The sequence below is a fragment of the Trichoderma atroviride genome, chromosome 2 (assembly GCF_020647795.1).
Source record: "Trichoderma atroviride chromosome 2, complete sequence".
Lineage (NCBI taxonomy): Eukaryota > Fungi > Ascomycota > Sordariomycetes > Hypocreales > Hypocreaceae > Trichoderma > Trichoderma atroviride.
In genome coordinates, this window is record NC_089401.1 from 3,815,859 (window position 1) to 3,838,187 (window position 22,329).

Genomic DNA, 22,329 nt, shown 5'->3' on the forward strand with positions numbered 1-22,329 from the left:
CACGTATAACGGAAAATAAAATTAGTGCGCCGAATTCTATGCAGTCTAACGCTTGTACCATGTAGTCATCTCATATACTCAAAGATTAAGAGTCGATTATGGCCAAAAAGAAATGTTGCATGCAGGTCTGACAGACTCGAGTATAGCGTTTCAGCCAATCAATCAAAATCAGAACACACTTCCCTTTCGTAAAGGCTGCAGCCAAAGGCGCAGTCCAAAGACCATCAGCGCTCCCAAGAGAGTAAGGGATGCAGAGAAAGTTTGGACGGAGAGCCAGGTGGTGGTCGCGTCCTTTATGGCGCCGCTGGCCGGTCCGCCGGATAAGGCGCTGAAGGAAGCAAAAGCCATCATGAAACCAATTCGGAGGCCGATGTGGCCCATGTCGGGAGTGGTTTGCGCGACGCAGGCGGATCCGAGAGGGATGAGGCCCCCGGAGAAGAGTCCGAATAAGAGGGTGAAGGCAATCATCGAGCCCAGAGTCGTCATGGCTGCCCAGCAAAAGGTGATTCCGGCTGTCAAGACGCCCATTACAAATAAAACATTAAATCTGACGTGAGGTTTCTCGGTTAGCGAATCACATACAAAAAGATTAAGAGCGGCTGTCGTCCCCCGTCCCGGGAGCAAAGTGGGGAAACTCACCGGCCGAAGCGGTCCGCGATCCAGCCGCTCCCCACACGGCCGACGAAAGAACCGGCGTATCCAATGGCGAGGAGGCTGTTGGCCATGGTGGACCCCACGCCGTGCTGGATGGCAAACAGGGGAATGAAGTAAAAGGGAATGAGCATGCCGCCGTAGATGAAGAAGAGGGACAGGCAGAGGGCGAAGAAGCGCCACTCAAAGACGGCGTGGCGGACGCTGCCCTCGGAGGAGGATTTTGTGTGGTGGCCCTCGGTGTCCTGGCCGGCGGCGGCGGTGCGCTCCCTGACGAGGAAGCAAGATATGAGGAGGATGGGGACGGAGATGAGGGCGATGATCCGGTGGACCCAGGGGGCGGATAGGACGGCGAAGAGCTTGTTGATGATGAGGGGCCAGAAGATGCCGCCGACGGAGGAGCCTGAGAGGGCGATGCCGAGGGCGAGGCCTCTTTTGTGGTTGAACCATTCGGAGATGGCTCCGGTTGCAGGATAGAAACTGTGTAGGTGGAAAGAAGAGGTTAGCAAAGGTTTGTAGTCTGTTTGACTCTATTGATGTTGCCATCAAGTAGAAGAAGGAGGAGAAGAAAAACTCACAGCAAAGCGTTGCCGATACCGAGAAGAATGCCTTGAGATAGCAGATATTGATAGTAGCGAGTAGCAAAGCTAGAGCAAATGAAAGAGAGGAGACACACTGCGGTGCCGGAAAACATGAGAGCTCGAGAACCGTACTTGTCAAAGATGGGGCCGACGACGGCACCCCCGAGGAAGAGAATGAAGAGCTATTTGCGGAGAATGGCAACAAGTTAGTATATCCCAATCGCAATCGTTTTCTTGTTGTTGATGCATACCTGAACGCTGCCAATCCAAGTGATTGTGGATGTGGAAAGCCAAGTCCATTGAGTTTCGTAGCGAGCCTGAAAAGTGCCAAAAGAGTTTACAAGTCCTATGTAATGGATATTAGCCCCCAATGTGCAATTGAGAGAGAGAGAGAAAAGATCAGTAGCAAACTTACCAAAAGCAATAGCAAAGTCCAAGAATCCACCCACCACGACAAGCCAAGCTCGGAAACCGCCATCTGGAATGTTGCTGCTACTGCCACCGTCGGCAACAATGGGCGCCTCAACAACCTTGGTCTCTTCACTGCCGGCAAAAGAAGTAGCTGGAGACTCAAGACCGCCAGGGATAGCTGCCTGGGCGGACGGGAGGTCGATGGTGTAGACTCCCGATGCGATGTCGCGAGCAAATTGAGCGTCTTCCATTGAGACGGCGAGAGAAGGAGGCATTGTTCTGATCCAAGAATTAACAAAAAAAAAAAAATTAGGAGCTTTTTTTGACTTTTTTCTTTTCTTTTTTGGACCAAAAATGAGAGTCTGCTTGTCGACGGAGATGTTTCCCTTGACAGATTTGCTTGAGCTCAAGAAGAGATAGAAGAAAAGGAAAAAAAAAAAAGAAAGAAAAGGGGGTTGAGATGGAAGCAAAAGAGTGTTGGCAGAAGGGGAAAAAAAAGTGGCATAAAAATTTTCTTCTCTTATCTATTCCAAATTCATCCAAAAAGTGCAAACGAATTCAAGGCAATGCATGTTGGGGGTTCGGCGGGTGCATCTAGAGCGCCTCGCCAGCTGGCAGATTGACGTGAAGGGCTGGGCGCAAGTGATTTCGACGAAGGATTAAAATGAGTGGTTGGGCCATGCAGCTGGTATCGGTACACATTGTCGCTTTTTGAGGAAATGTTTGTTTGAGATGAGTTGTAAGAGAGCTGATGGAAAGGAGAAGCGTTTGCTTTGGAGGTTCGTTTTCGAAGCTGGAGAGTTTGTATGCCAAACGGGAATATGGTCATCTTGCCGGTTCTTGCAAGCTGTATATGAGCATAGGAGCTGTCAAATGTCATCCTACACATCATTCACATTCCGTTTGTTGCTCTTGAAAGCAAGGAGGTGATATTTCTTGAGTATTCATAATGTCTAGTGATGGTACAATTCATATGGCAAAAGAGATCTCGTGGCTTCATTTGCATCATTGTGGTCATGATTCTGGTACACGAATTCAAGCAGCTAAATCAGCGTGAGTTCTAAAAGTGTATGTGAGGCCGATGAAGATGCCATATTCTCTGCCTAGACTACGGGTCGGATTGTAACTTGTCACCACAGCTAAAAGCTGCAAGTTATTACACTCAATCTCTTGGTTCTGACGTCTGTAGTTCACCATTTGCCCATCGGCCCATACACCAATATATTGCACAATTGTTTAATCGTCAGCACTATGTTGGCTGCCTTCATATAGAGCTCATTCCTTTCGTCTCCTTTTTTATCTGCTGGCAATGTCTCCAACATCTCCATCTCAAGGAGTCAGCATACTTTGCCAGGGAATTCCCCAGTACCAACTCGCGGCCCCCATCGCACTCATGCTCATAGTGACAGCCATGAGAAAATTGACGTCGTTGTTGTCAAGCAGATCCCAGCCATTTTCAACTATGCGAGAAGGCTTCTCATCCCCAAAGCTAGGCTTTCTGTGCTTGTTCTTGGGATCGAATTTGTCGACAAACTCATCAGACTCATCAACAGCTGCCGAACCTGCCTTTTCTGTAGCTTTGCTGCCCTCGCCGTGCAGTAAAGAGGCTTTGATATCGGCGCGCTTATCTGAGCCATCGGCCTCGCCGGAGACCAGGACGCGAATGCCGCCATCACCTTCGACAATCTTTCCAGAACGCACATCCTTGACTGAGCGCTGAAATATGGCACCCAGATAGCTGTCCAAGACGCTACCAAGAAGGCCCCACAAGACCAAAAAGCCCATGAGTAGCCGTCTATTTTCCGTCGTCCAAGGAATCCCACCTCCACGAGTCCAGGCAGCAGATTCTTCGTTGCACATTGGTAGGAATAGCATGGAAGCCGTAACGATGACGATGGATCCCAACAGCCCAGCTCCTAAACCCAACAGCGTCACACCGCCGTTTGTGCCGCGGGGCACCTTTCGCAGCGTAAGGGATGTGATGAGGCGGGGTTCACTCTTGGACAGGATGCCCAGCTCCGAACTGAACGTGTCGGCCGCAACCGCAGCATAGTTTGCGATGATGCCGATGACAAAGAGATCGCCTCCCCATGAGAAGCACATTGATCCGCTGGGTTCCGGGCCACCTGGGCTTTTGAGGGCAGCAGCTCGAGCGTAGAGCTGGTTGGCATGGAGAACAGACAAGATGGATGCCACGAGCGAATTGGCAAAGACTTGATGGAGTCAGCTTTTGTTTGGACAGCTAGAGCTTCAGCCGTAAGCAACAGCCGCCAACATACCTTGAACATGCGTACGAGGGCCTTCGCCGCCGGAGGCTCCCTTTGCACTCAGCGTGAGCGTGGCCTTGACGTTTTCCTTGACCTGATGCCATCGTTAGCCTCTGTTTCTTTTCCTTTTATATATATACATATATATATATAGCTGTAGCGATAGATGGTCATGTTCTTCAACTCACGTGTGTGACTCGCGTGCCCGCCAAAAAGAAGACGACCAGAAGCACAAATGGAAGATTCCACGGGTGGTAGGCATGCGCAATAGCGGTGGCCGTGGCGGCAGCGATGCCTGCTGGCGTCAGCGACTTCTTGCTCCAGGCCCTGTACACAAGGGCCGCAACCGCCGGCACGGCAATGACGGGCTTCATGATGCAACGAGGCTGCGCTTCTTGGTCCTGCGGGGAGGTTTGTTGGTGGTTGGTGTTCAGGAGTGAGGCTGTGAGAGACCGACGGAGGCCGGATGTGGCTAGGCGGGCGGCCAGGTCAGCTGTGAGCTTATCGCATCAGCGTCGCATTCTGGGGCATTTTGGGGCATTTGGGAGCATTTTGGAGCTGCCCGCTTGTCAGCTGCTGCTGCCAAGGTTACATGTACCCTCCGTCTTTTCGCGTTATTACAGTTTTATTACCAGCATCGCCTAATATAGATAGGGCCTGGAATTGGATATTCATTGAGATGCAAAACAGACATGTTTGCTCTATAAAAAATAACTATACGTGGCCATGGCAGATTGAAGCTTATATGCCTAGTGCTAGTAGATTAGCATTGATTGTAACGCCTAGGAGATACCAGTGGGGGTTCTACGTGCTCGGCTGCACTTTCCGATCGAGTAATTTTGAATCACCACGTGCTTGTCGTCATCTTAACAAGGAAATAGAAAACTTCGTCTCTTTCATATCTGCCTACATCTCTCGCAGACTTTGCAAAACTTGACGATAAATAATTCCATGCCTCATGGCCCATTTTCCACCACCGACAGCCTCTAACTGAGGCGCAGAGTCCAATCATCTGCGAGTCTGCCTCTCCTGCTTCTAGTATAACATGGATAACTCAAAAACCATGTAATGCATCTTCCATCTTCAGCATTTCTCTCTGTGCTAACCTTCAACGATCCTATGTTATTTTCCCTTGTGAAACCGCGCGAGGGCTCGGATCTTTGGATAGCTCATCCGTTCCATCTCGACCTGTACGTCACACGACTTACAGATGCTTGTGGCGCCCAGTTCCATCATGGGATCAGCCTATGATGAACCGCCTCAGTCATGTTTTCAAACATGAGGAATTTATTTGTGCTTGAGCTTTCCATGACGAAGCCATTCATGACCAAGCTGAGCTTAACATTCGAGTTGAAGCAACACATCGCCCGTCATTCTCGACTGTCTCGATCATGACCATCTATCAAAGCCCAAACTTCGTTGCATGGATTGTGCAACAACAAGACCAACGCCTCCACGTTTGAGCACGCAGCTCAAAACTCGGCTGGCTCATCACTGCGCCCACCGCTTCCAAAGCCAGGCGAATCGCGAGCCGCAGGACACTCGACCAAGATGCTACACCAGGGACTAGCCAGCCGCTAGGTCAACGATCCGCGTGGTCTTATATACTCAGCTCCAATTTCGCACCACACGTCAGCCAGAACACGTATAACATACCGTTACACAGTTTCACAACGGTAGCCACTCGACTATACGGGATATATATGTGAGACAGTCGTTGAAGGCTAAAGCAACCACCTCGTGTATTGCGCTTGGGACTGCAGCATTAGCAAAGCGAGGGCTCTCAAAAGATCAAACCTAGCTGTGTGGCTTGCATATGAGGACACCCTCTTCACAATAGCAGATGTAACATATTTCGCACAAGCCAAATGGTGTTCAATATCATCATGAAGAATATTTGGCTCCCATCAGATCATCACCAAACAGGACATGTCGAAAACGAGCTGGCCAAAAACAAGGCGATATGTAATGGAAGTTAGCATCATTCGAAATGGCTAATGAAAGAGAATCCGACTTCATTCTCGCTTCAACACATCCCATGAGCTATTCGCTGTCCCATATTGGCGGTCAATCATGGAGGACCCCGTTCCAGAAGAAAGGCTGCCAGTATCAGCAGAAAACCAACCCTCGTTTCATTTCCTCTCTCCGGCTTGTTTCACATGCAATCCTGCACTTTTGAACAAGATGATACCTGGATGTGAGATTCTAAAGAGTGTGTTCAAAGCCAAGTGGAGACTTGTCGCTGTATCTCATCTCGACCAACTGTTCAAGCAAAAGAACACTGAACGGTACTTCCTAGGCTTTACCCCTTACAAAGCGAGCAACGCAATGAGCAATGGTAATGACGCAGCTAATATGCACCAAGTCAAAGCCTCGCCACCAGTACCAATGATTATTCAATTTGCAAACACCTTGAACACTCCTTCCTTGGGCCTCAGGGGGGCGATACTCTTGGCAAGTCTGATCGACCTTGGAATTCTTGTAGCCAACGAGTCTCATCCTGATTTGGCAGAGACGCAACATCTGCGGCTGCTTATAAGCTCGACTGTTTTTATTATTGCATTTTTAGCCGATGGTTACTTTGTCTTTTATAAAAAACAAGGCAACGGAATGTTCAGACTTTCGTGATCCAGCAGTCTTCCAATAGTTTCGGAACACGCTCTTTGATTATGCCAATTCATTCCACCTTCTATTGCAAAAGACGTCCTTTACTGCGGTTTCACGTTGACATGATGCTTTTACCGAATCTTCTCTAGTCAATTATCAAACTTTTTTCACAGGATGAGTAGCGCACCTATGGTAAGGACGCATGCGCAACACAAGTAAAGCTCGTTGTCCACAAAAAGCATCCTCCTTTATCTAATAGCTGCTTACAGCGGCAGTTTCCTCGCGGCACCTTCTTTAATCGGTTTAACAAGACTCTTGGCTACTATCAGTGTTCCTGGCGAGTCGCTTGGGTGATATCGCCAATCTAAGCCAGCAAACACCTCGGACAGTTGGGTTTCCTGATATCGTCATCCTGGCTTCGTAAGCAGGTATCAGAATCCTTCATTCTACATGCGCATTTCATCGTGCCCTACTCACCTAATAGAGAGAGAGAAATCAGCAAGACTTGCAAGACATTTGCTACCTAGTATTATACACATCATCGCTGCCGTCAGCGCTACTATAGACCAACTAGAAGCTATTTTCGACGGGCTACTGCTGCCATCTTCCATTCTGCCGGCCTTATACCAAACCAACTATATAATGAAGCTTCACAGATCAAAAGGCCACGTCGAGCCACCGTCTGGGCCTTTTAGTCACTCTTGTATATCTGGACGATCGCTCATCGCTTGTCAAAACTGCGCGAGCGCCAAAACTGGCTGCGATAAAAAGTTCCCATGCTCGAGATGTCTCGAAAAGAATCTCCACTGCATCACACGATACGCCCGCCGAGCATCCAAAGTTGCGCAGCGAACGGCAGCACAAGCAGCGTCGTCTTTGTCAACAAATACCCTCTTCACATCGACCGTTGAAAATAGCTCTGAGACTATTCTCCTCCAAAGTCCGATACAGCACCTCCATGGAGGTCCCAATCAGTATGACGACTATTTCCAAAACGCCTTTGTCAACCCTATTTCGCCCTTGTCCGGTTACTCTGCCACCGCTACATCTTTGGGCAGTTCATCCTACTCAGATGTAAACGCCTTCGAACATGGACAGAACTCACCTACACATGTCGGATTTTCAGAGTTCTCTACAAAGATGGAGCTCATCGACGACGCGTCGATAGGCCTACACAACGGCTTTCGATGCTGTCTAGAGAATACAGATAGCAGCTCTAACAAGCCAACTCCATTCCCGGACATGCACTCCTTCAAAGAGCCAAAGATTTATGGAGGCTTTACCGACATTCTACAACACGTTGGCAAAAACACAGCCGGCTTTCAAGGCGGCTTTTGCGATGCCTTGCTCGATGCCAGCAGTACCGTTAACCCACCGTACTCATCAGAAGTCCCAGGTTTACATTTGGCAAGAATTTGGATAAGAAGGCTGAAGCGAAAAAGACTATTTGACGGCCTCAAGCAGAACATGAATGTAGATGAATCAATACCACTTCATCCGCAGTTGGATCTGGATAGTCAACATCCAAGTAATGAGAGGCATGTCTCTTCTGGATACAGCTTCGTAACGTCTTTTTCTAACCTTTTTTTATACAGATTAGCTTATAATTGGGTCAAATTAGATCAAGAACTAAGCTTGTTCCACGATGTCGAGCAGACACTTTCGCTTTCCGATGTGGCACGGCCTCTCCCCGATCCTAAATTTCCGTGGTATTCGAGAACAATCATTCAAGATACTTGTTCATATTTGATCAGCGGGACATGCTCAGATACCATCAACCCAGAGGAGCCACCAAGCTTTGAGTTCCGTCAAACATTGAAGCAATTGTTCCAAGACTTTATCCATGGCACGCCGTCGGAGAGAGTGCCTCCACGGCATCTTCAGCTTCTCCTTCACCCGCTGCAAGCTTTGATGTATCACTCTCGAGGCCTACTTTCGTGTGCAAAGGGCACCTCCTCTGCAGCATTAGGGGGGATCGCTGCCTCCAGCGTGCTAGAAACGGAGAGGCTTTTACAATCGTGGTATATGCTTGCCACAGAACATCATGACGAGGAGGATACATGTGCAAATGATATTAGGCTTGGCCTGATCCTTTATCATTTCATATGCCTCAACTTAGCAGCCAATTTAGTGGGCATCGAGCAACTCACCGACCCAGGGACCGGGACCCTCGACATTGGCTGCTGGCAGCACTTTCTCCAAAGCCAGGAATGCTTCCGCAACCGCCAAGACGCGATTTTTCACTGCGGCCAGGCATTACGACACTTACGTGCCGTGGGCATAGACGCAGCACGCCCTTGGTGGTGGCCAACAGCCGTACAGAGAGCAATCTTGACGCTGTGGACCGCTTCTCATCTTGCGCCCATCAGCTCGTGCCCAAACATCCCAGAGGCATCATCCGTATTCCTAATGGAACATCTCTGGCAGCAGAGCTCCTGCATGGACATTGCGCCAGAGACCTCTGAGCTCTGCATCATTGCTATTGATGGTGCTGCCCCTGAAGATGCCTGTTTCCGCGACGCCGACTGGAGCGAGAAATATATACCAGTTTTGACACGTTTGGATGAAGGAGTTGTGGTTCTGACCGATGCGATGGGCATTCTGGAATATGGAATCTCGCTCATTAATGCGTTCCCTGGCTCTCCGGAAGGGGAAGCGGTGGTTTCGGTGCTTAAGGGTCTTGGGCAAGTTTGAGAAGGGCAAGTAACAGCAGTCAGTGCAGCTTCAAAGTTGAATTCGACTTACTTTTTTTTTCTTATTGTTGGGAGGTAAATTTCAAGAAGGCGGTAATTAGCACAGATAATGAAGGTCATATTCATATTCATTTGACTAGCAAAGTATCATAATAATCAATCAGTCTTCATGATATATCCCATCGTGAGTAAATAGCAATATCTTGAAACCCCCCCCCCAAACGCCAAGCAAAAAAAAAATGCTCCTCCGCTCCAAGACACCAGTATGAACAAGTGTTATCCAAATAAAAGCCGTCATAGTTGCAGTATTCATAAATCCCAAAGCCATGCCATCCTCCAATCTTGTTCAACGCCCGCGTCCATGTCTACCACATGCTCATTCAACATTGCCAGATATCAAACCCTGTAGTTCAAAAGGACTAAGCGTGCTCCTCCGTCTCGATGAGACTTTGGCCACCCGAACATCCCTCTTGCGTTTCTCGGGTTTTTGCACTTCTTGCTGTGCAACCTCTCGCTTTATCGGACTGGCACTCCTGGGCCGACCGGCCACCGAAGCGTTTATTCTTGCCGCCGCCGAAGGTCTCGACAGCTCCGTGGCAGAGGCCACTGCAGGTATTTGGGCAGTCTTGGCAGCTCGCAGCGCTTGGAGTTTTGCGCGCGCAGCATCAGCTTGCTTTTCCGAGGCGGCGAGCTTGGCGGCAATGGCAGCTTTGGATGGTGAGCTGCCAAGTTGTGGCCGTGAGACTCTGTTTGCCTGTGTTGGTGCTAGACGGACGGGCATGCGGCGTGGGTTGGATCGTATGCCTCCTGGGTTGGAGCTGGCACCGACCGCAGGCCCGCTTCGAGAGGCCGGATGTTCTTCTACTCGGTTGTTTGACAGTAGAGCTTCATCTAGAGATGACGTCGATGCAACAAGCGGCGGCTCTTCGGGTCTGGTTGTCTTTGCGCCATCAAGCCGCTGCCTCTGGGAAGTCCCTAGTGGCTTTACAACTCGATTCGATGTAACTTTAGGGGCTTCGGCGCCGTTGAATGCAGTTGTCTGCTGCATGATAGAGCCACTGGGCTTTTGCCGATGTCTACTTTGCAGAGGACCGCGGTTGCCCGCTGAAGAAGAATGCTGAAGCGGGACCAAGTGAGGAGGCGGTATGGGAGGTTGATCTGACTCTGTATCATCGGCCGCCCTCGAAGCTTCTTCTGCTCCCGGGGCATGGTTGTTTGGTTCTTCATCAATTTCCATAACGTCGTCGACGTCGTCGTTACCTTCGTTACCGACATCACCTTCATCGTTGTTATCAAGGCCGCCACCTGATTCATCATTACTATAACCATAGATGTCCTCTTCGAGATCGTCTTCTTCTTCTTCGTCTTCCTCTGCGACATCAGCCATGACCTGGTACGATCCTTTGGGGGGACAAGGCGATTGCTTCAACTCGTCATCTTCCTCCTCTTCTTCGCTTTCTTCGGCTACGACTGGTAGGCCAGGTTCTCGTCCGGTTCTTGTTTCCTCGACATTGGAGACGCGGACCGGGCTCAAATGCAATCCCATCTTGAGATCTTCCTCCCCAATAGGTTTACCAGTTTTAGCCATTCTCTTCCGCCATCCATCCATTAGATGAACAGCATCTTCCCATCGGCTCTCCATCTTGATCCAGCCAGCTTTAAGACGATCGATTTCTTCCTCTCGCACCATGACCTCTTCAATTGGCACAAAGGATGGGTTCGTCAAGATTGTTCTCAGGTGTTCCATCACAGCGCCAAGCTCCGATGCCATCTCCTGCCAGCCTTGCGGCTTTACAACCTCAGATTCCTCCTTGACTTGGCCATTCCATCCACTCATCTCGCACAGCCGATCTTTTGCCTGCCGCACGACATTCAAGAGAGTCTCGTTTTCTTCGCTCAAGTTCTGCGCCAGGCTAGCAAGGAAAGAATTCGTCTCGCTGCGCAAAGAATAATCTTCGTCTTCCATGTTTCCTCCGCGCGTGAGCGATCTCCTGCTTTCACTGCCCGCATCACCCGTCACGGTAATCGACACGACTCCAGAGCTGGTTCTTGTTCCTCGCGCACGACCCGCCTCGCCGACCTGTTTCTTGAGGCTTTCGATTTGTCGATCACGCCTCCGGACTTCGGTTGCACATGCGGTTCGTACCTGCGCCACTAATCCTTTTGTGCGGGCCAGCTCATCTTTGAGTCCTCGCACGGTCGACTCTGCGGACTTGAGCTGGGTCTTGAGCGAAGCTTCGGATGCCGTGGCGATGTCGCTTCTGCGCTGGGCCTCGGCAGCCTTGTCTGATAGTCGCGCAATATCGCTTGTGTATTTCAAGTTCTCCGCTCGAAGACTGCGCAGCGCTACCGAGAGGGATTCGCGTTGTTCCGCATCTCGCTGGTGGTGTATTAGCTTGAGGGGCTCATTCTGTTGGGCCTGGTGATGGTGTCTCAGAAACGTACATCTCGTCGGATAATGAGGTCATTCAAGATGCTGATGATGCGGCTTGCAGTCTCTGCAGTGCTGTATTCCTCTTCCCCGAGGCCGTTGAAATCGATGTCGCGGCCATCGCGGAGCAATCCTCTTGACAGCAGCTGGTTGTTGATGTACTGCGAAGCTGTCCACAGATTCTCCGCATCAATCATGTTGACTGGATGCAGCGGCCAAGGTACGAGATGGCAAGATAAATCAGGCAATCAGTCAGTCTCCTGTTACCATGCCTCAACACAAACTCGAGCGTTCGATTGCAGGCAGACTGAGCTCTGTATTGGCCCTATGCGACCGCAAGGTTTTGGTTGCCGTGTGGAGGAAGTAAACAACGCCTGATAAGCTTTGCATGACTAAGCATAGATACATCCAAACAAACTACACGCATCTACGCGATAAAACCATGGTCATTTACAAGAATAGCGTTCTCCAATGATTTTGGGGAAAATATTGGCTTGATAAAACAAGTACGCCTTTTTGCACATGGTAAGGGTTATGGCTGCATCCATCACTTTTTAACAAGGCACAGACATCATGGGCACGTAGATGAGTACTCATAAGTAACTGAATTCATATTTGCTGAGATTATATATGCTCCTGATATTTATATACAGTGGTGGTATCATTATATGACCACATTCCCGTGGCACGATATCCTCATTGTCAAATCTTCTAGCGGCTTCAGTAGTATGTATCGTTCAACTTGCGAAATAGCTTTCTAATGACTCGCTGCAACGAAGTCGGTAGAGTTGGTGAACGAGCAATATTAATGAAGCTGCAATCCATCTGGGAGGTGATGTCGAGACTGTGCGTCTGCTCCATAGAGACGTTCCTATTCGAATATTCAAGGCCCTCGTTGAGCCGACAAGCCCAAGTATTCCTAGACACGGCATTAATACCATTTTCATCACAACACTAATTGATGAAAAAAGCGTCTCGTCGGTTTTTCCAAGCCTCAGAAAAATTGAGAAGATTTTGGTTACGCGGTTGTTTTCGACATCGGCCGGAATCGAGCCCAGGCGAAGCCTGAGATGTCTTCTAGCCTCTCGATGGCCCCGCGTGCGTCATCATGCTTGTATTTCGTACAAAACAAAAGCCCCCCAAAGAAAATGAGAATTCTCAACTTACTTCACTTCATTGACCGTATGAGAGAGGTCCTTCTGCATCATGTCTCCGGCTTGAATTTTCCCCTCTTTTCTTTCATCGCATTGACCTTCTTCTTGTCCTCTTCGAAGCGTTTCAGCAGGTCCGCCTGCTCTTGCTTCCGTCGCTCTCGCAGCTGGAAGCGGTAAAAGTCCGTCAACTCAGACTTCTTCTTATCAGCCTTTTCGACCATCTTGCGCCTAGCCTCCTCAGCCTCGAACTGGTTCGCCGGGTTGACCTTTCCACCACGAGTAACAGTAACGAAGCCATCTTCATCAGGCTCGTTACGCAGGCGCTTGCTGAGTTCGGCGGCTTCCTTCTCTTTTCTGTTGAACACGTTGAAGAATGCGTGTGTGGCATTTTGTATCTCTTTCTTATTGGCGCGGCAGAGTCGTAAATGGGCAGAGACCCACGGTGAGCCTAATGACTGGACGTCCCCGGAGATGCTCTGGCCCCATACAGGATATTTCTTGGTCTTTTGAAGTTTCGCAATCGCCTTGAGAACGAGTTGCACGCTTTTGTCGTCAGCAAGCAGCACAACGGCCGTGCTACTGCTTCTATGCAGTTGGCGTGTCCAGATATCTGGTAGTCGCGCAGCTTCTTCCTCCGCCCTCTCTTCATCCTCGACGTCTCCTCTCTTCCGTTTACGCGCAAATCCAGCAATCTTGGTCGCTCGGGCAGGATCGATTGCCACAGCAGCTCTGTTATCGTCTTCGAAAATTATCGTCTCGAATCGTCCGGCGCCGACAAGATCGGTGAAGATTGCCCGAAAATGAGGCTCTGTGCTGTCTGCAGGAATGTTTTTCAGGAAGAGGCTGCGGGAATCATTCGCCGTTGGGATCTTGGGCGCATTTCTTCGTATCCGCACTTCGTGAATGGCTGTCTCGAGGAATGAAGCAACTGGAGGCATCTGAATGGGAAGAATGGCGAACTGGTCGCCAGTCGCATCTAAGGGAGCCATGTTGGCGAAATATTTGGGAAATGGCAGCTCTGCGTCTCTTGCGTAGGAACAAAGATTTGCTCGTGCTTGATGCTCCAAGATCTTGAGAAAAAATTGGCCCCACTATCCGTATCGATATGAACGGGCTCTTCAGCTGTACTGGTATCGATCACTGCCGCAGGCTCTGAATTCTCCCTCGGCAAGCCAAAAAAAAAAAAAAAAAAAAAAAAGAATATTACTACTATCAAAAAGAATTACCGCTATGTTGGAGGAGAAGACAAAGAAAAAGAAAAAGATAGTTCGCTATAGGTAAAAATTCTAGCTCTACCGGTATTCAGAGCAGCAAAAAAATGACGAGAGTGGGACTCGAACCCACGCGGATTGCTCCACCAGGAATTGCTGTTAAGGTAGCCTTAACCTGACGCCATAACCAACTCGGCCATCTCGCCGTTTAGATGATGTACAGGGGCCAAGCCTATGCTAAGAACCCTCTCACCGAGCCGTTTGTGATTCTTGCCAATACTTCTTTGCTCATGAGATGGGTGTAGTACAGAATGAATTGGAAGTGGTCTTCACAAGTTAGTGACAAGATCTAGAGCAGTATAAATGATAAATGAAGGTACAGTATATATCGCATAAGTAAGTCACAGTCATGTATGAAAATAGCCATCTTGCTCGCATCTGGCATCTACACTTCAATAGCAATTCTTCCCACGCCACGACTCACGCATGCCAACATGGAAACATCCTTTTCATCCGGCATAAGCGCAGAGCCTCGATGAACAATCTCCCCGTTTTTGACAGAAACTTTGCATGTGCCGCAGTTGCCCACTTCGCAGCTCGAAGGAATGTCGTCGAATTCCCGCTTCAAGACCTCCAATAAACTCTCTTCTTCTCCGACCGTGATAACTTTATTCTTTCTGTTGGTGATTGTCACTTGGAAAGGATCTCCAGTAGTGTCGGCAGAAAAGGCCTCAAAATGTATCTCTTGCGGCGAAATGCTGGCCTCGTCGGCAGTGGTTTTAGCTGCTTCCATCATACGATTCGGCCCGCAAACATATGTGAAGCTGTTCCAGGGAAGAGTCTTCATGATGTTGCCCATGTCCATCCTTTGATCTTTTGACTTGTCGTATATGATCACTCTATCTCCATATGATTCCAATCGATCTCGAAAAGGGATATCCTCGGAAGACCGTACAGCATAGTGGAGTTGAAAGCTCCAATTGATATTGTCGTATCTGTTCATCATATGCAGGAATGCGGTAATGCCAATGCCTCCGGCTATGAAAACGTGGTGACTTGCCGCTCCTACTGGTCCGTTGACATCGCTCGTAACATTGCTGACCTGGATGGCATCCCCCTCTTTGAGAGATTTATGCATATATCGTGAGCCGCCTCGACTATTGTCGTCAAGAGCAATACCAAACTCCAATCGTCTGACGTCTTCAGTTCCGCCTCCGCTACTTGACACAACAGAATATGTTCTGACAAGGCCATTTCCCATCTTGAGCTTTGCATGGGCTCCGATGGGGTATTTCTCAGAATGAGCCTTTGGAGGAGCCTCAATCACCAGCGAAACGGTTCTCGGTGTTTCAACTTTGCGGCTAACCACTTTGAAGGTTTCCCAGTCGTCCTCTTTTTTATGTAGTCTCCGCCTTTGAGCCTTGGCTACGCGTTTCCGAAACTGGTTGCGGGCCTCGTTGCCGAGAGCCTCAACTTCAGCCAGCTTCTCATTCATCTCGTCATTGTCAGTTATGCGATGGAGATACTCCTGGACCCGTTCAATCGTCCACTCTGGCCATTTTCTCTCAGCGAGCTTCAGTTCATCGCCGGCATTCACAGTGCCCTCGCGGAGGACACGGTAATACCATCCGGTGCGGCTTGTCTTGTAAGTTTCAGGGGCGAAATTCTTCAACGAGAAGCGATGGTTGAGTTTGAAGCACGGCTGCCGTGGGAGGGATACTTGGAGGATGACTTCTGAGCCAACACAGATAACGTCCCCAATGCAGACGTTTCGTTCATTCATGTGCGCCGTGACGAAGTTCTCTCCAAAACCGCCTGGGACGAACTTGTCGACTCGGTCGGGATAAGATTCTTGCCACGACGGATAATGAGAAGAGCAATCTATGAAGCCAGCGGGTTAGTCTGAAGCCGCTTATAACACAAACCAAGGGATATTACTTACATCCGAGAATTGCTTTGTCTACGCCGCCATGGAATGTAGGGTCATGCTCATCGCCTTCGAGCCCCAACTTATCAATCTTCATAGAAACAGTGCGAAGCTGCTTGTCAATTCCCGACATGACATTCAAGCCTGGCATTTGTTTCATTCCAGAGGTGCGGATTTCAATGAGACGGTCGGCCTCAAATGGCACCGCAAGGGAGTCTAGATATGAGGCTCTCATTGTACTTGTCAATGCCATGGAAGACAGCAACGATGGGGGTTGTGGAGAGATGAGAGATGGATGCAGAGGTGTAAGTGCAAGAAGTTGGAAGCTACAGTACGACTACTGTGTCTCGCTCGGACTTACTCCAAAGAGAAAGCAGGGGCTAACATCGACCATCCGAGCACTTTCCGGTTTCTTCTTATTTTCTGTGCTGCCGTCGAAATGATAAATCTAACTCATGAAATGGAATGGAATTGCCATTCTTGGCTTCCAGGCTTTACTATTACTGCTACTCCAAGTTCTTTGTCTGCCTTTCTTTCAACTCTTCGGCCGGCGCACTGTCCCGGACTCTTTGCGGTTAGATTTCCGAGTGGCCCTTATGTGGTATGGAGCATTGTACAAATCGAGTCAAGTCTGGCGAATTGTCGGTTCATATATAAACATTCTTATCTTTGGATAGCGGCTTTACCGAATCAACAAGACCAGAGCCTCTTTTGCCAAAAATCTTCTTCGTCCCAAATACAGACTCAGTCGCAAACAAAACAAGAGCAGTTGAGCTTGCAAAGAGCCAAAACGGCTTCACGATATAGGAAATTCTATGTAGTCTATACTGATGCATTGAGGCCGAAAGGAGTCTTCTTTTTTCTAGTGCAGAATTTTACCTTCTCATCCTTTTTCGACATTTCCGCCGCATGAGGAATGCTACCCTGCAACCCGAAAAAAATTGGTCAAGACTCCAAAAACCAGCAAACCATGTATAAGACTAGATACGACGGTTTCCGACCAACCTTTGAGGTCCTGTGGTCTAATGGTTAGGACTTTGGATTTTGATTCCAGCAGCGAGGGTTCGATTCCCTCCAGGACCTTTTTTGGCTGTTTTTTTTTTGTTGGCTGGGCACTGGACTTAATTTCGCTTGCACCGAGCCATCAAGTGTCCTCTCTCAACCAAACAAGACTTGAAGTTCAAGTTGTGTGCCTTTGCTCGATACATGTATGACGTTGTGTTGTCTCTTGACTCGTGTTACGAGCTCATAAGTATATAGCACTAACCATTCTTCTTTGTAAAGCCCTAATAAGGAATGAAGCATCAGCCAGCCGAGCAATAGCGACTAGCCCTCAGGATTGTCTTTTGCTAAACTGTTGATCACACGGGTAGCTATGCTCTTCCGTAGTCGCCTCTCTGTTTTAAGTACACCAATCCCAAGAAAAGAAATAAGATGCTCCAGAGATCTGCTGTGTTACCCAATGGTTGAACAACTTGTAACCTATTTCGCCGAGGTTAGTCATATCATTGGCCAGACTCTTTACTCCCAGCAGGGGGATAATACAATTGCCGGTTTTCGGCCCCGATGTGGAGATGTGACTCCGGATACCCCGCGCCGGGTTGCTGGGGTGTGTAAGTACACGACCTATATAAGACTGACAGCTCTATTGTAAATGGTAGAAGAAAACGAGAAGCCAAATCTCATATCTAAATCAGTTTGTTAAATCTAAACAGACCCCATTCACACCATGCGTCTCCCCTACGTCGCCGACCCTCCCCCCGTTCAAACCACCGAAGATGCCGCCATCGTGCAGCGCATCCGCGAGCGCCGCGCTCCACGGCCTCTCCAAGCACTGGACCTGACGCTCCTTCATTCACCCCCCGGTAGCAGACGGCTGGAACTCATTCCTCGGGGCCGTCCGCACCAAGACCTCTCTCGCCGACGACGTGCGTGAGCTGGCCATTTCGCGCGTTGCCGTGTGCAACAAGGCGTGGTATGAATGGGGGCACCATGCGCCGCTGGCTATCCAGGGCGGCGTGAGCGTGGATGCTATGGAGGCTGTAAAGAGCGATGCTTTGGGAGAGAGGCCGGAGGGACTGTTGAGCGAGAAGCAGTGGGCTGTGCTGGTGTATACGGATGAGATGACGAGAACCGTGCAAGTCAAGGATGAGACGTTTGCGGCGCTGAAGAGGCATTTTAGTGATCAAGAGGTTGTGGAGATTACGGCAACGGTGAGTTGGTTTCCATGATTATCTCACATATGAGATGTGAGATTAAGATTGTGATTCTTCTTTATGATTGCTGATTTTTATATCTTATAGGTCGCTGCCTACAACTGTGTGAGCAGATTTTTGGTCGCCTTGGATGGTACGTTCAAGCTATAAATTCTTCCTTCATTTATTGCTCATTCATCATGTTTTTTTCGAAGTGGCTGCCCATATCTAACGTTGCGCAATATAGTGGGTGAAAAGAACGGCACTGTTCCCGGACCTGTTTCTGAGTTGGCTCCTCATTGATTGGACTTTACCGCGAATACCTCACACTTGTAGCTGATGGTACAAAAGGAGCGAAGGGAGTTGGGGATAAAGAAAAGCATTGATCTGAATAATGAATGTGAAAGGATGTTGGGAACAATAAGAGGGAATACATCAATCACGAACTGTATTAGAGAGCAATAAGACGGCGAGTGAGAAGCTTGTGTATGCGCTGTTTGTGAAATGATTTTGTATTTTCTTCTCTGTACGTCTGTTGTAGTTATTAAACTCGAGCTGTGATAGAGATTACATGCGTTGATTTGACTTAAGTACAACGTAAGAACACGTCTTCTTCCGCCAATCCAGCAAGAAGGAATGTGTAATTGATGGAAGGTTACGGATGCGTTATATATATCATGTCCGATTGGTTGATAAAGCTGATACACCAGTATGTATCGTTGTCAGGATGTCCTTAAAAGTAAAGCGCCTCAACAATGCATCTCTGCGTAAATGGGGAACTATGAAGCTTCGGCAGCGCAGATGCAATGAGTGTGGCGCACAGGCGTTCTGCCCTCTTTCATTTAGACACGCCTAATATAGCAACGTGTATGGCCTCATAGCCAGCAGGTTCATCACAGGAATGATTTGTGCAAGACAAGACCGAGACGCCAAACGAGGGCCGACATAGGTAGCCAAATGAAGTTGTTCAATATCAGAATTCAGTGAGTCTAAGCAGCTCAATTCCGCAAACATTGCTCATGCTCTCTCCGCGGTTTTTTTTCTGTAATAGAGAATTAGAAAATCAAGGGGGTAAAATATCTAAAGAGTGCTTGTGTGAAATAATCCAAGTAATAAAAGGAGGTAAAATAGTCCAAAAACCCAAGCCCAAAGCCCAAATCCCGCCGCCCACATCCTCATAACCGCGTGCGCCATGGCACGGAATCCCGTTGCCCCATAGTCAAATCTCTTTTCTTCTCGTATACGTCGTTGATAAAACTTGTTTGCAAACATCTGTTCTGGCTTATCGTGTCATCTCTTCTAGTCATTCTCGTTACCGGTAGTGTTCGTGCAAGATTCATAAGGAAAGTCGTCGTCATGTCGTAAATTCTACAGCTTGCATGCTGTTGAATGTGTCTATTTGTTTGTTTGTTTGTTTGTTTGTTTGTTTGTTTGTTTGTGTGTAGGCCAACTCCTTTAGTGCGACGGACCTTCCATGAGCTTCTCGATAGAGGCATGTCGTGCCCGCATTCGCGGCGACATTTGCAGCTCCTGGACGACTCCGGCCCAGCCACTCCGATGGGGGGTCTCGACATGCTCGTGGTGACCAATGGCCTGGGTCGTCAGTCTTCGGCTAGGCGTGCGCTTTGGCAGATCATCAAGCGACTTCTTCGCTGAGAGTCTGTTGGGCGTTGTGTAAACGGCCGTCTTTTCGGGCAGTGGTGGTGGAGGAGGAGGCTGTTTCTCTGCAATGGAGGCGATGATGCCCAGATAGGCCATCATGAAGCGCATGCGGAGCGAGTCCAACCGCTTCATCCTCTCCTCAATCTGCGCGCGCTTCGACGCCCACATGATCCTCGAGCTGGTCCGCAGCGTGGTTGCGCCCTCTTCGCGGACCAGGCGGTTCAGGTCGTCGCGCAAGTCATCGCCAATCCTCTGGATTTCCCGCAGCAGACGGTTGAGGCGGATCTTGTCTTCTAGCCGCTGGATCTTGGAGACGTCCCGGTCGTAGCCCTCGTTTTCCTCAATGGAAAAGTCGAGCGTGTCGATGAAGCTGGCCACCTCCTGCGGCGCAACCCTGTAGGCCGTCCAGTACGAACTCGCAGTCTGCGCGATCATCACGATGGTCATGCCAGTGGCGGAGCCGGCCAAGATGTATGCCCACTGGAGCCAGCCTGAGTCGGCCATTATGCGGCGGAGGGCGAAGCACAAGTCGTGATGCCGTCCCGGAGGGGCAGAGGCATGGCCTGCGGCGAGGAGGCGGGAGTTTTGATTTTTGGTCGACTTACAGACTGGATAGAGGAAGAAAGGAAGAGAGAAGAAAGGAATGAAGATATTGAGAAGAAATAGAAACAATTAACTAGAGCGGCGGAATGGATGACGAGTTACGTAGCGGAGGAGAGGGAGCCCTGATTTAAGCCCTGATTTAAGCCCTGATTGGGTGGGTGTGGCAGCATAGAGTACATGTGTGTAATGACAATTCACTCTTACAGCTGGCGGGCAAGTTGTTGGGATCGTGGGCTGCGAGCTGAGGGAGAGCAGAAGAGACACAAAGGAAGACTCGCAGTGCCACAGGCGGAGAAGCAAACCTGAATACATGTGCAATTCTTGATGCCGTTGGTCCCTGGAAGTGCCTGGAAGCGATATTGCAACGCTCTTCCCGGATTCCGTAGCACTCTGCAGGGCCGCGGCGAAAGACTCCATGCACCTACATGTAGCTACTATTTATTAGTAGTAGTATGACGAAGGGGGGAAAAGATGTTGGGGAGGGTGTTTATGCTAGCAGTAGATGCATGTATTAGACCGGAGCTGCCCTTTGGACCAGTCACAAGGGCACACGCAAGTGTTTGCATGACACAGGATTCCATGGAAGCCAAGAGAAACCAGCTGTGGTTACGTGCCTGGGTACGTGGCAGCATTGAACACTGCTTGAGTGCTGAAGCAAGTACATCCTTCAATAGAGCTTCTTTTTCTTTCAGCAATAACATCCACATCGACATCATTTTTCGAGGCATCTGATGCAACATTGAAGCTTCTGCAGCCCTTGCAGCGATCCCCCAATCCAGCCCACAAATGGAGTGTCCAGTGACTCGAGCTTCCGCTGTCCTGCATAATGGCAGCTTCCATTGCGCCGCTATTCCTTTGCAGCCAATAGCGCTGCCATCTTCACCTGTCAACCCCACCATAGCGCAACTTTCCAGCGAGGAAAAAAAAAAAAAAAGGCCGTGACTGCATTTGATCTTATCAGAACTGACTTGCAGAGTGCATCGCATCGCAGCAGCCCCAACCCCGAAATAGAAGCCTGAATTTGCTCCCTGTACCTTGTTTCGGAGAAAAATCTCTTGACCCAAGCTTGTGACTAAACCAATTCTCTCTCCTCACATCCATTTTGTCCCTACCAGATCAATCCCTAGTAGCCATGGCGGCCACTGTATCAGACGCCGCCGCGCCGGCGCATCAATTTCCGCTGCCCAAGATTCTCACCAACCCCGCGTCAACCCCGCCAACGCTCATCACACAAGGCGCCGAGGGCCGCCTCTACAAGACGACATACCTGCGGCCCGACACTGCCTGCGCCCTGAAATACCGTCCGCCGAAGCCGTGGCGCCATCCCGCCCTCGACCAGCGCCTGACCAGACACCGCATCCTGTCCGAGGCGCGCATCCTCGCCAAGTGCCGCCGCGATGGGCTCCGCGTGCCCTCCGTCTATGCCCTGGACGAGAGCGCGGGATGGTTGATGCTGGAGTGGATCGAGGGCACGCCCGTGCGCGTCAATATCAACAACAGGCTGGGGAACAGGACCGAGGGCATCGAGGACGACGAGCAGCTCAAGGACTTGATGCGCAAGATTGGCACGGCGGTGGGCAAGATGCACAGCATCGGCATCATCCACGGCGACTTGACGACGAGCAACATGATGCTGAAGCCGCCATCCGCGGGCAGTCAGTCGGATGGCGCAGCCGGCCTCGAGGGAGAGATTGTCATTATAGATCTTGGGCTTGCCGGCGGAGGTGTACATGACGAGGACAGGGCGGTCGATCTATATGTCCTCGAGCGTGCCTTTGGCAGCACACACCCCCCGAGCTGAATGCATCTTCGACGAGGTCCTGGAGGCGTATAAAAAGTCATTTAAGCAGGCTGGCGTGGCGCTCAAGAAGCTGGAAGAAGTAAGGATGAGGGGCCGCAAGAGAAGTATGCTTGGCTAGACCGTGATTATATGACG

General features: G+C 49.7%; 10 protein-coding genes and 2 non-coding genes across 12 annotated transcripts; 5 read left to right on the top strand and 7 right to left on the bottom strand.

Annotated features, from left to right (window-relative positions):
* Positions 1-168: 168 nt before the first annotated feature.
* TrAtP1_004043 (uncharacterized protein) lies at positions 169-2,472 on the bottom strand (the record flags this gene model as incomplete). Its single annotated transcript, XM_014083225.2, has 6 exons — positions 169-547; positions 640-1,131; positions 1,230-1,414; positions 1,484-1,578; positions 1,648-1,922; positions 2,198-2,472. The coding sequence occupies 6 exons, from the start codon at positions 2,470-2,472 to the stop codon at positions 169-171; spliced, it is 1,701 nt and encodes a 566-aa protein (XP_013938700.2).
* Positions 2,473-2,594: 122 nt separating this feature from the next.
* TrAtP1_004044 (uncharacterized protein) lies at positions 2,595-4,340 on the bottom strand. The gene is made up of 3 exons (XM_014083347.2): positions 4,099-4,340; positions 3,923-4,004; positions 2,595-3,856 (listed from the first exon to the last, which is right to left on the bottom strand). Exons 1-3 carry the CDS (start codon positions 4,282-4,284, stop codon positions 2,973-2,975), a joined length of 1,152 nt encoding a protein of 383 aa, XP_013938822.1. The 5' UTR covers positions 4,285-4,340; the 3' UTR covers positions 2,595-2,972.
* Positions 4,341-7,159: 2,819 nt separating this feature from the next.
* TrAtP1_004045 (uncharacterized protein) lies at positions 7,160-9,211 on the top strand (the record flags this gene model as incomplete). Its single annotated transcript, XM_014083686.1, has 2 exons — positions 7,160-8,045; positions 8,118-9,211. The coding sequence occupies 2 exons, from the start codon at positions 7,160-7,162 to the stop codon at positions 9,209-9,211; spliced, it is 1,980 nt and encodes a 659-aa protein (XP_013939161.1).
* A 99-nt stretch (positions 9,212-9,310) lies between these two features.
* On the bottom strand, positions 9,311-11,975 carry TrAtP1_004046 (uncharacterized protein). Its single transcript, XM_066112144.1, has 2 exons — positions 11,656-11,975; positions 9,311-11,590 (listed from the first exon to the last, which is right to left on the bottom strand). Exons 1-2 carry the CDS (start codon positions 11,836-11,838, stop codon positions 9,587-9,589), a joined length of 2,187 nt encoding a protein of 728 aa, XP_065968227.1. The 5' UTR covers positions 11,839-11,975; the 3' UTR covers positions 9,311-9,586.
* Positions 11,976-12,234: 259 nt separating this feature from the next.
* On the bottom strand, positions 12,235-13,873 carry TrAtP1_004047 (uncharacterized protein). Its single transcript, XM_066112145.1, has 2 exons — positions 12,809-13,873; positions 12,235-12,560 (listed from the first exon to the last, which is right to left on the bottom strand). Exon 1 carries the CDS (start codon positions 13,782-13,784, stop codon positions 12,846-12,848), a length of 939 nt encoding a protein of 312 aa, XP_065968228.1. The 5' UTR covers positions 13,785-13,873; the 3' UTR covers positions 12,235-12,560; positions 12,809-12,845.
* Positions 13,874-14,114: 241 nt separating this feature from the next.
* TrAtP1_004048 lies at positions 14,115-14,212 on the bottom strand. The gene has a single exon. It is a non-coding gene; the product is annotated as a tRNA-Leu (tRNA).
* A 159-nt stretch (positions 14,213-14,371) lies between these two features.
* On the bottom strand, positions 14,372-16,237 carry TrAtP1_004049 (uncharacterized protein). The gene is made up of 2 exons (XM_014083441.2): positions 15,949-16,237; positions 14,372-15,887 (listed from the first exon to the last, which is right to left on the bottom strand). The coding sequence occupies exons 1-2, from the start codon at positions 16,184-16,186 to the stop codon at positions 14,452-14,454; spliced, it is 1,674 nt and encodes a 557-aa protein (XP_013938916.2). The 5' UTR covers positions 16,187-16,237; the 3' UTR covers positions 14,372-14,451.
* A 707-nt stretch (positions 16,238-16,944) lies between these two features.
* TrAtP1_004050 lies at positions 16,945-17,016 on the top strand. Its single transcript has one exon. It is a non-coding gene; the product is annotated as a tRNA-Gln (tRNA).
* A 646-nt stretch (positions 17,017-17,662) lies between these two features.
* Positions 17,663-17,869, top strand: TrAtP1_004051 (uncharacterized protein; the record flags this gene model as incomplete). The annotated part of the gene is made up of 1 exon (XM_066112146.1): positions 17,663-17,869. The coding sequence occupies one exon, from the start codon at positions 17,663-17,665 to the stop codon at positions 17,867-17,869; it is 207 nt and encodes a 68-aa protein (XP_065968229.1).
* Positions 17,870-17,966: 97 nt separating this feature from the next.
* Positions 17,967-18,431, top strand: TrAtP1_004052 (uncharacterized protein; the record flags this gene model as incomplete). Its single annotated transcript, XM_014083689.2, has 3 exons — positions 17,967-18,146; positions 18,237-18,282; positions 18,376-18,431. The coding sequence occupies 3 exons, from the start codon at positions 17,967-17,969 to the stop codon at positions 18,429-18,431; spliced, it is 282 nt and encodes a 93-aa protein (XP_013939164.2).
* Positions 18,432-19,583: 1,152 nt separating this feature from the next.
* On the bottom strand, positions 19,584-20,294 carry TrAtP1_004053 (uncharacterized protein; the record flags this gene model as incomplete). The annotated part of the gene is made up of 1 exon (XM_014083690.2): positions 19,584-20,294. One exon carries the CDS (start codon positions 20,292-20,294, stop codon positions 19,584-19,586), a length of 711 nt encoding a protein of 236 aa, XP_013939165.2.
* A 1,231-nt stretch (positions 20,295-21,525) lies between these two features.
* Positions 21,526-22,194, top strand: TrAtP1_004054 (uncharacterized protein; the record flags this gene model as incomplete). Its single annotated transcript, XM_014083692.2, has 1 exon — positions 21,526-22,194. One exon carries the CDS (start codon positions 21,526-21,528, stop codon positions 22,192-22,194), a length of 669 nt encoding a protein of 222 aa, XP_013939167.2.
* Positions 22,195-22,329: the final 135 nt, after the last annotated feature.

Bases quoted from the DNA above. Each gene is read 5' to 3' on its own strand.
- TrAtP1_004049 (XM_014083441.2), bottom strand. From the start codon at position 16,186: ATGGCATTGACAAGTACAATGAGAGCCTCATATCTAGACTCCCTTGCG. The intron at 15,888-15,948 runs GTAAGTAATATC...CTGGCTTCATAG, and splicing joins AGACAAAGCAATTCTCGGAT to ATTGCTCTTCTCATTATCCG.
- TrAtP1_004046 (XM_066112144.1), bottom strand. From the start codon at position 11,838: ATGATTGATGCGGAGAATCTGTGGACAGCTTCGCAGTACATCAACAAC. The intron at 11,591-11,655 runs GTACGTTTCTGA...ATACACCACCAG, and splicing joins ACCTCATTATCCGACGAGAT to CGAGATGCGGAACAACGCGA.
- TrAtP1_004047 (XM_066112145.1), bottom strand. From the start codon at position 13,784: ATGGCTCCCTTAGATGCGACTGGCGACCAGTTCGCCATTCTTCCCATT.
- TrAtP1_004044 (XM_014083347.2), bottom strand. From the start codon at position 4,284: ATGAAGCCCGTCATTGCCGTGCCGGCGGTTGCGGCCCTTGTGTACAGG. The intron at 4,005-4,098 runs GTGAGTTGAAGA...CGATGGCATCAG, and splicing joins CGGGCACGCGAGTCACACAC to GTCAAGGAAAACGTCAAGGC. The intron at 3,857-3,922 runs GTATGTTGGCGG...GACTCCATCAAG, and splicing joins CCCTCGTACGCATGTTCAAG to TCTTTGCCAATTCGCTCGTG.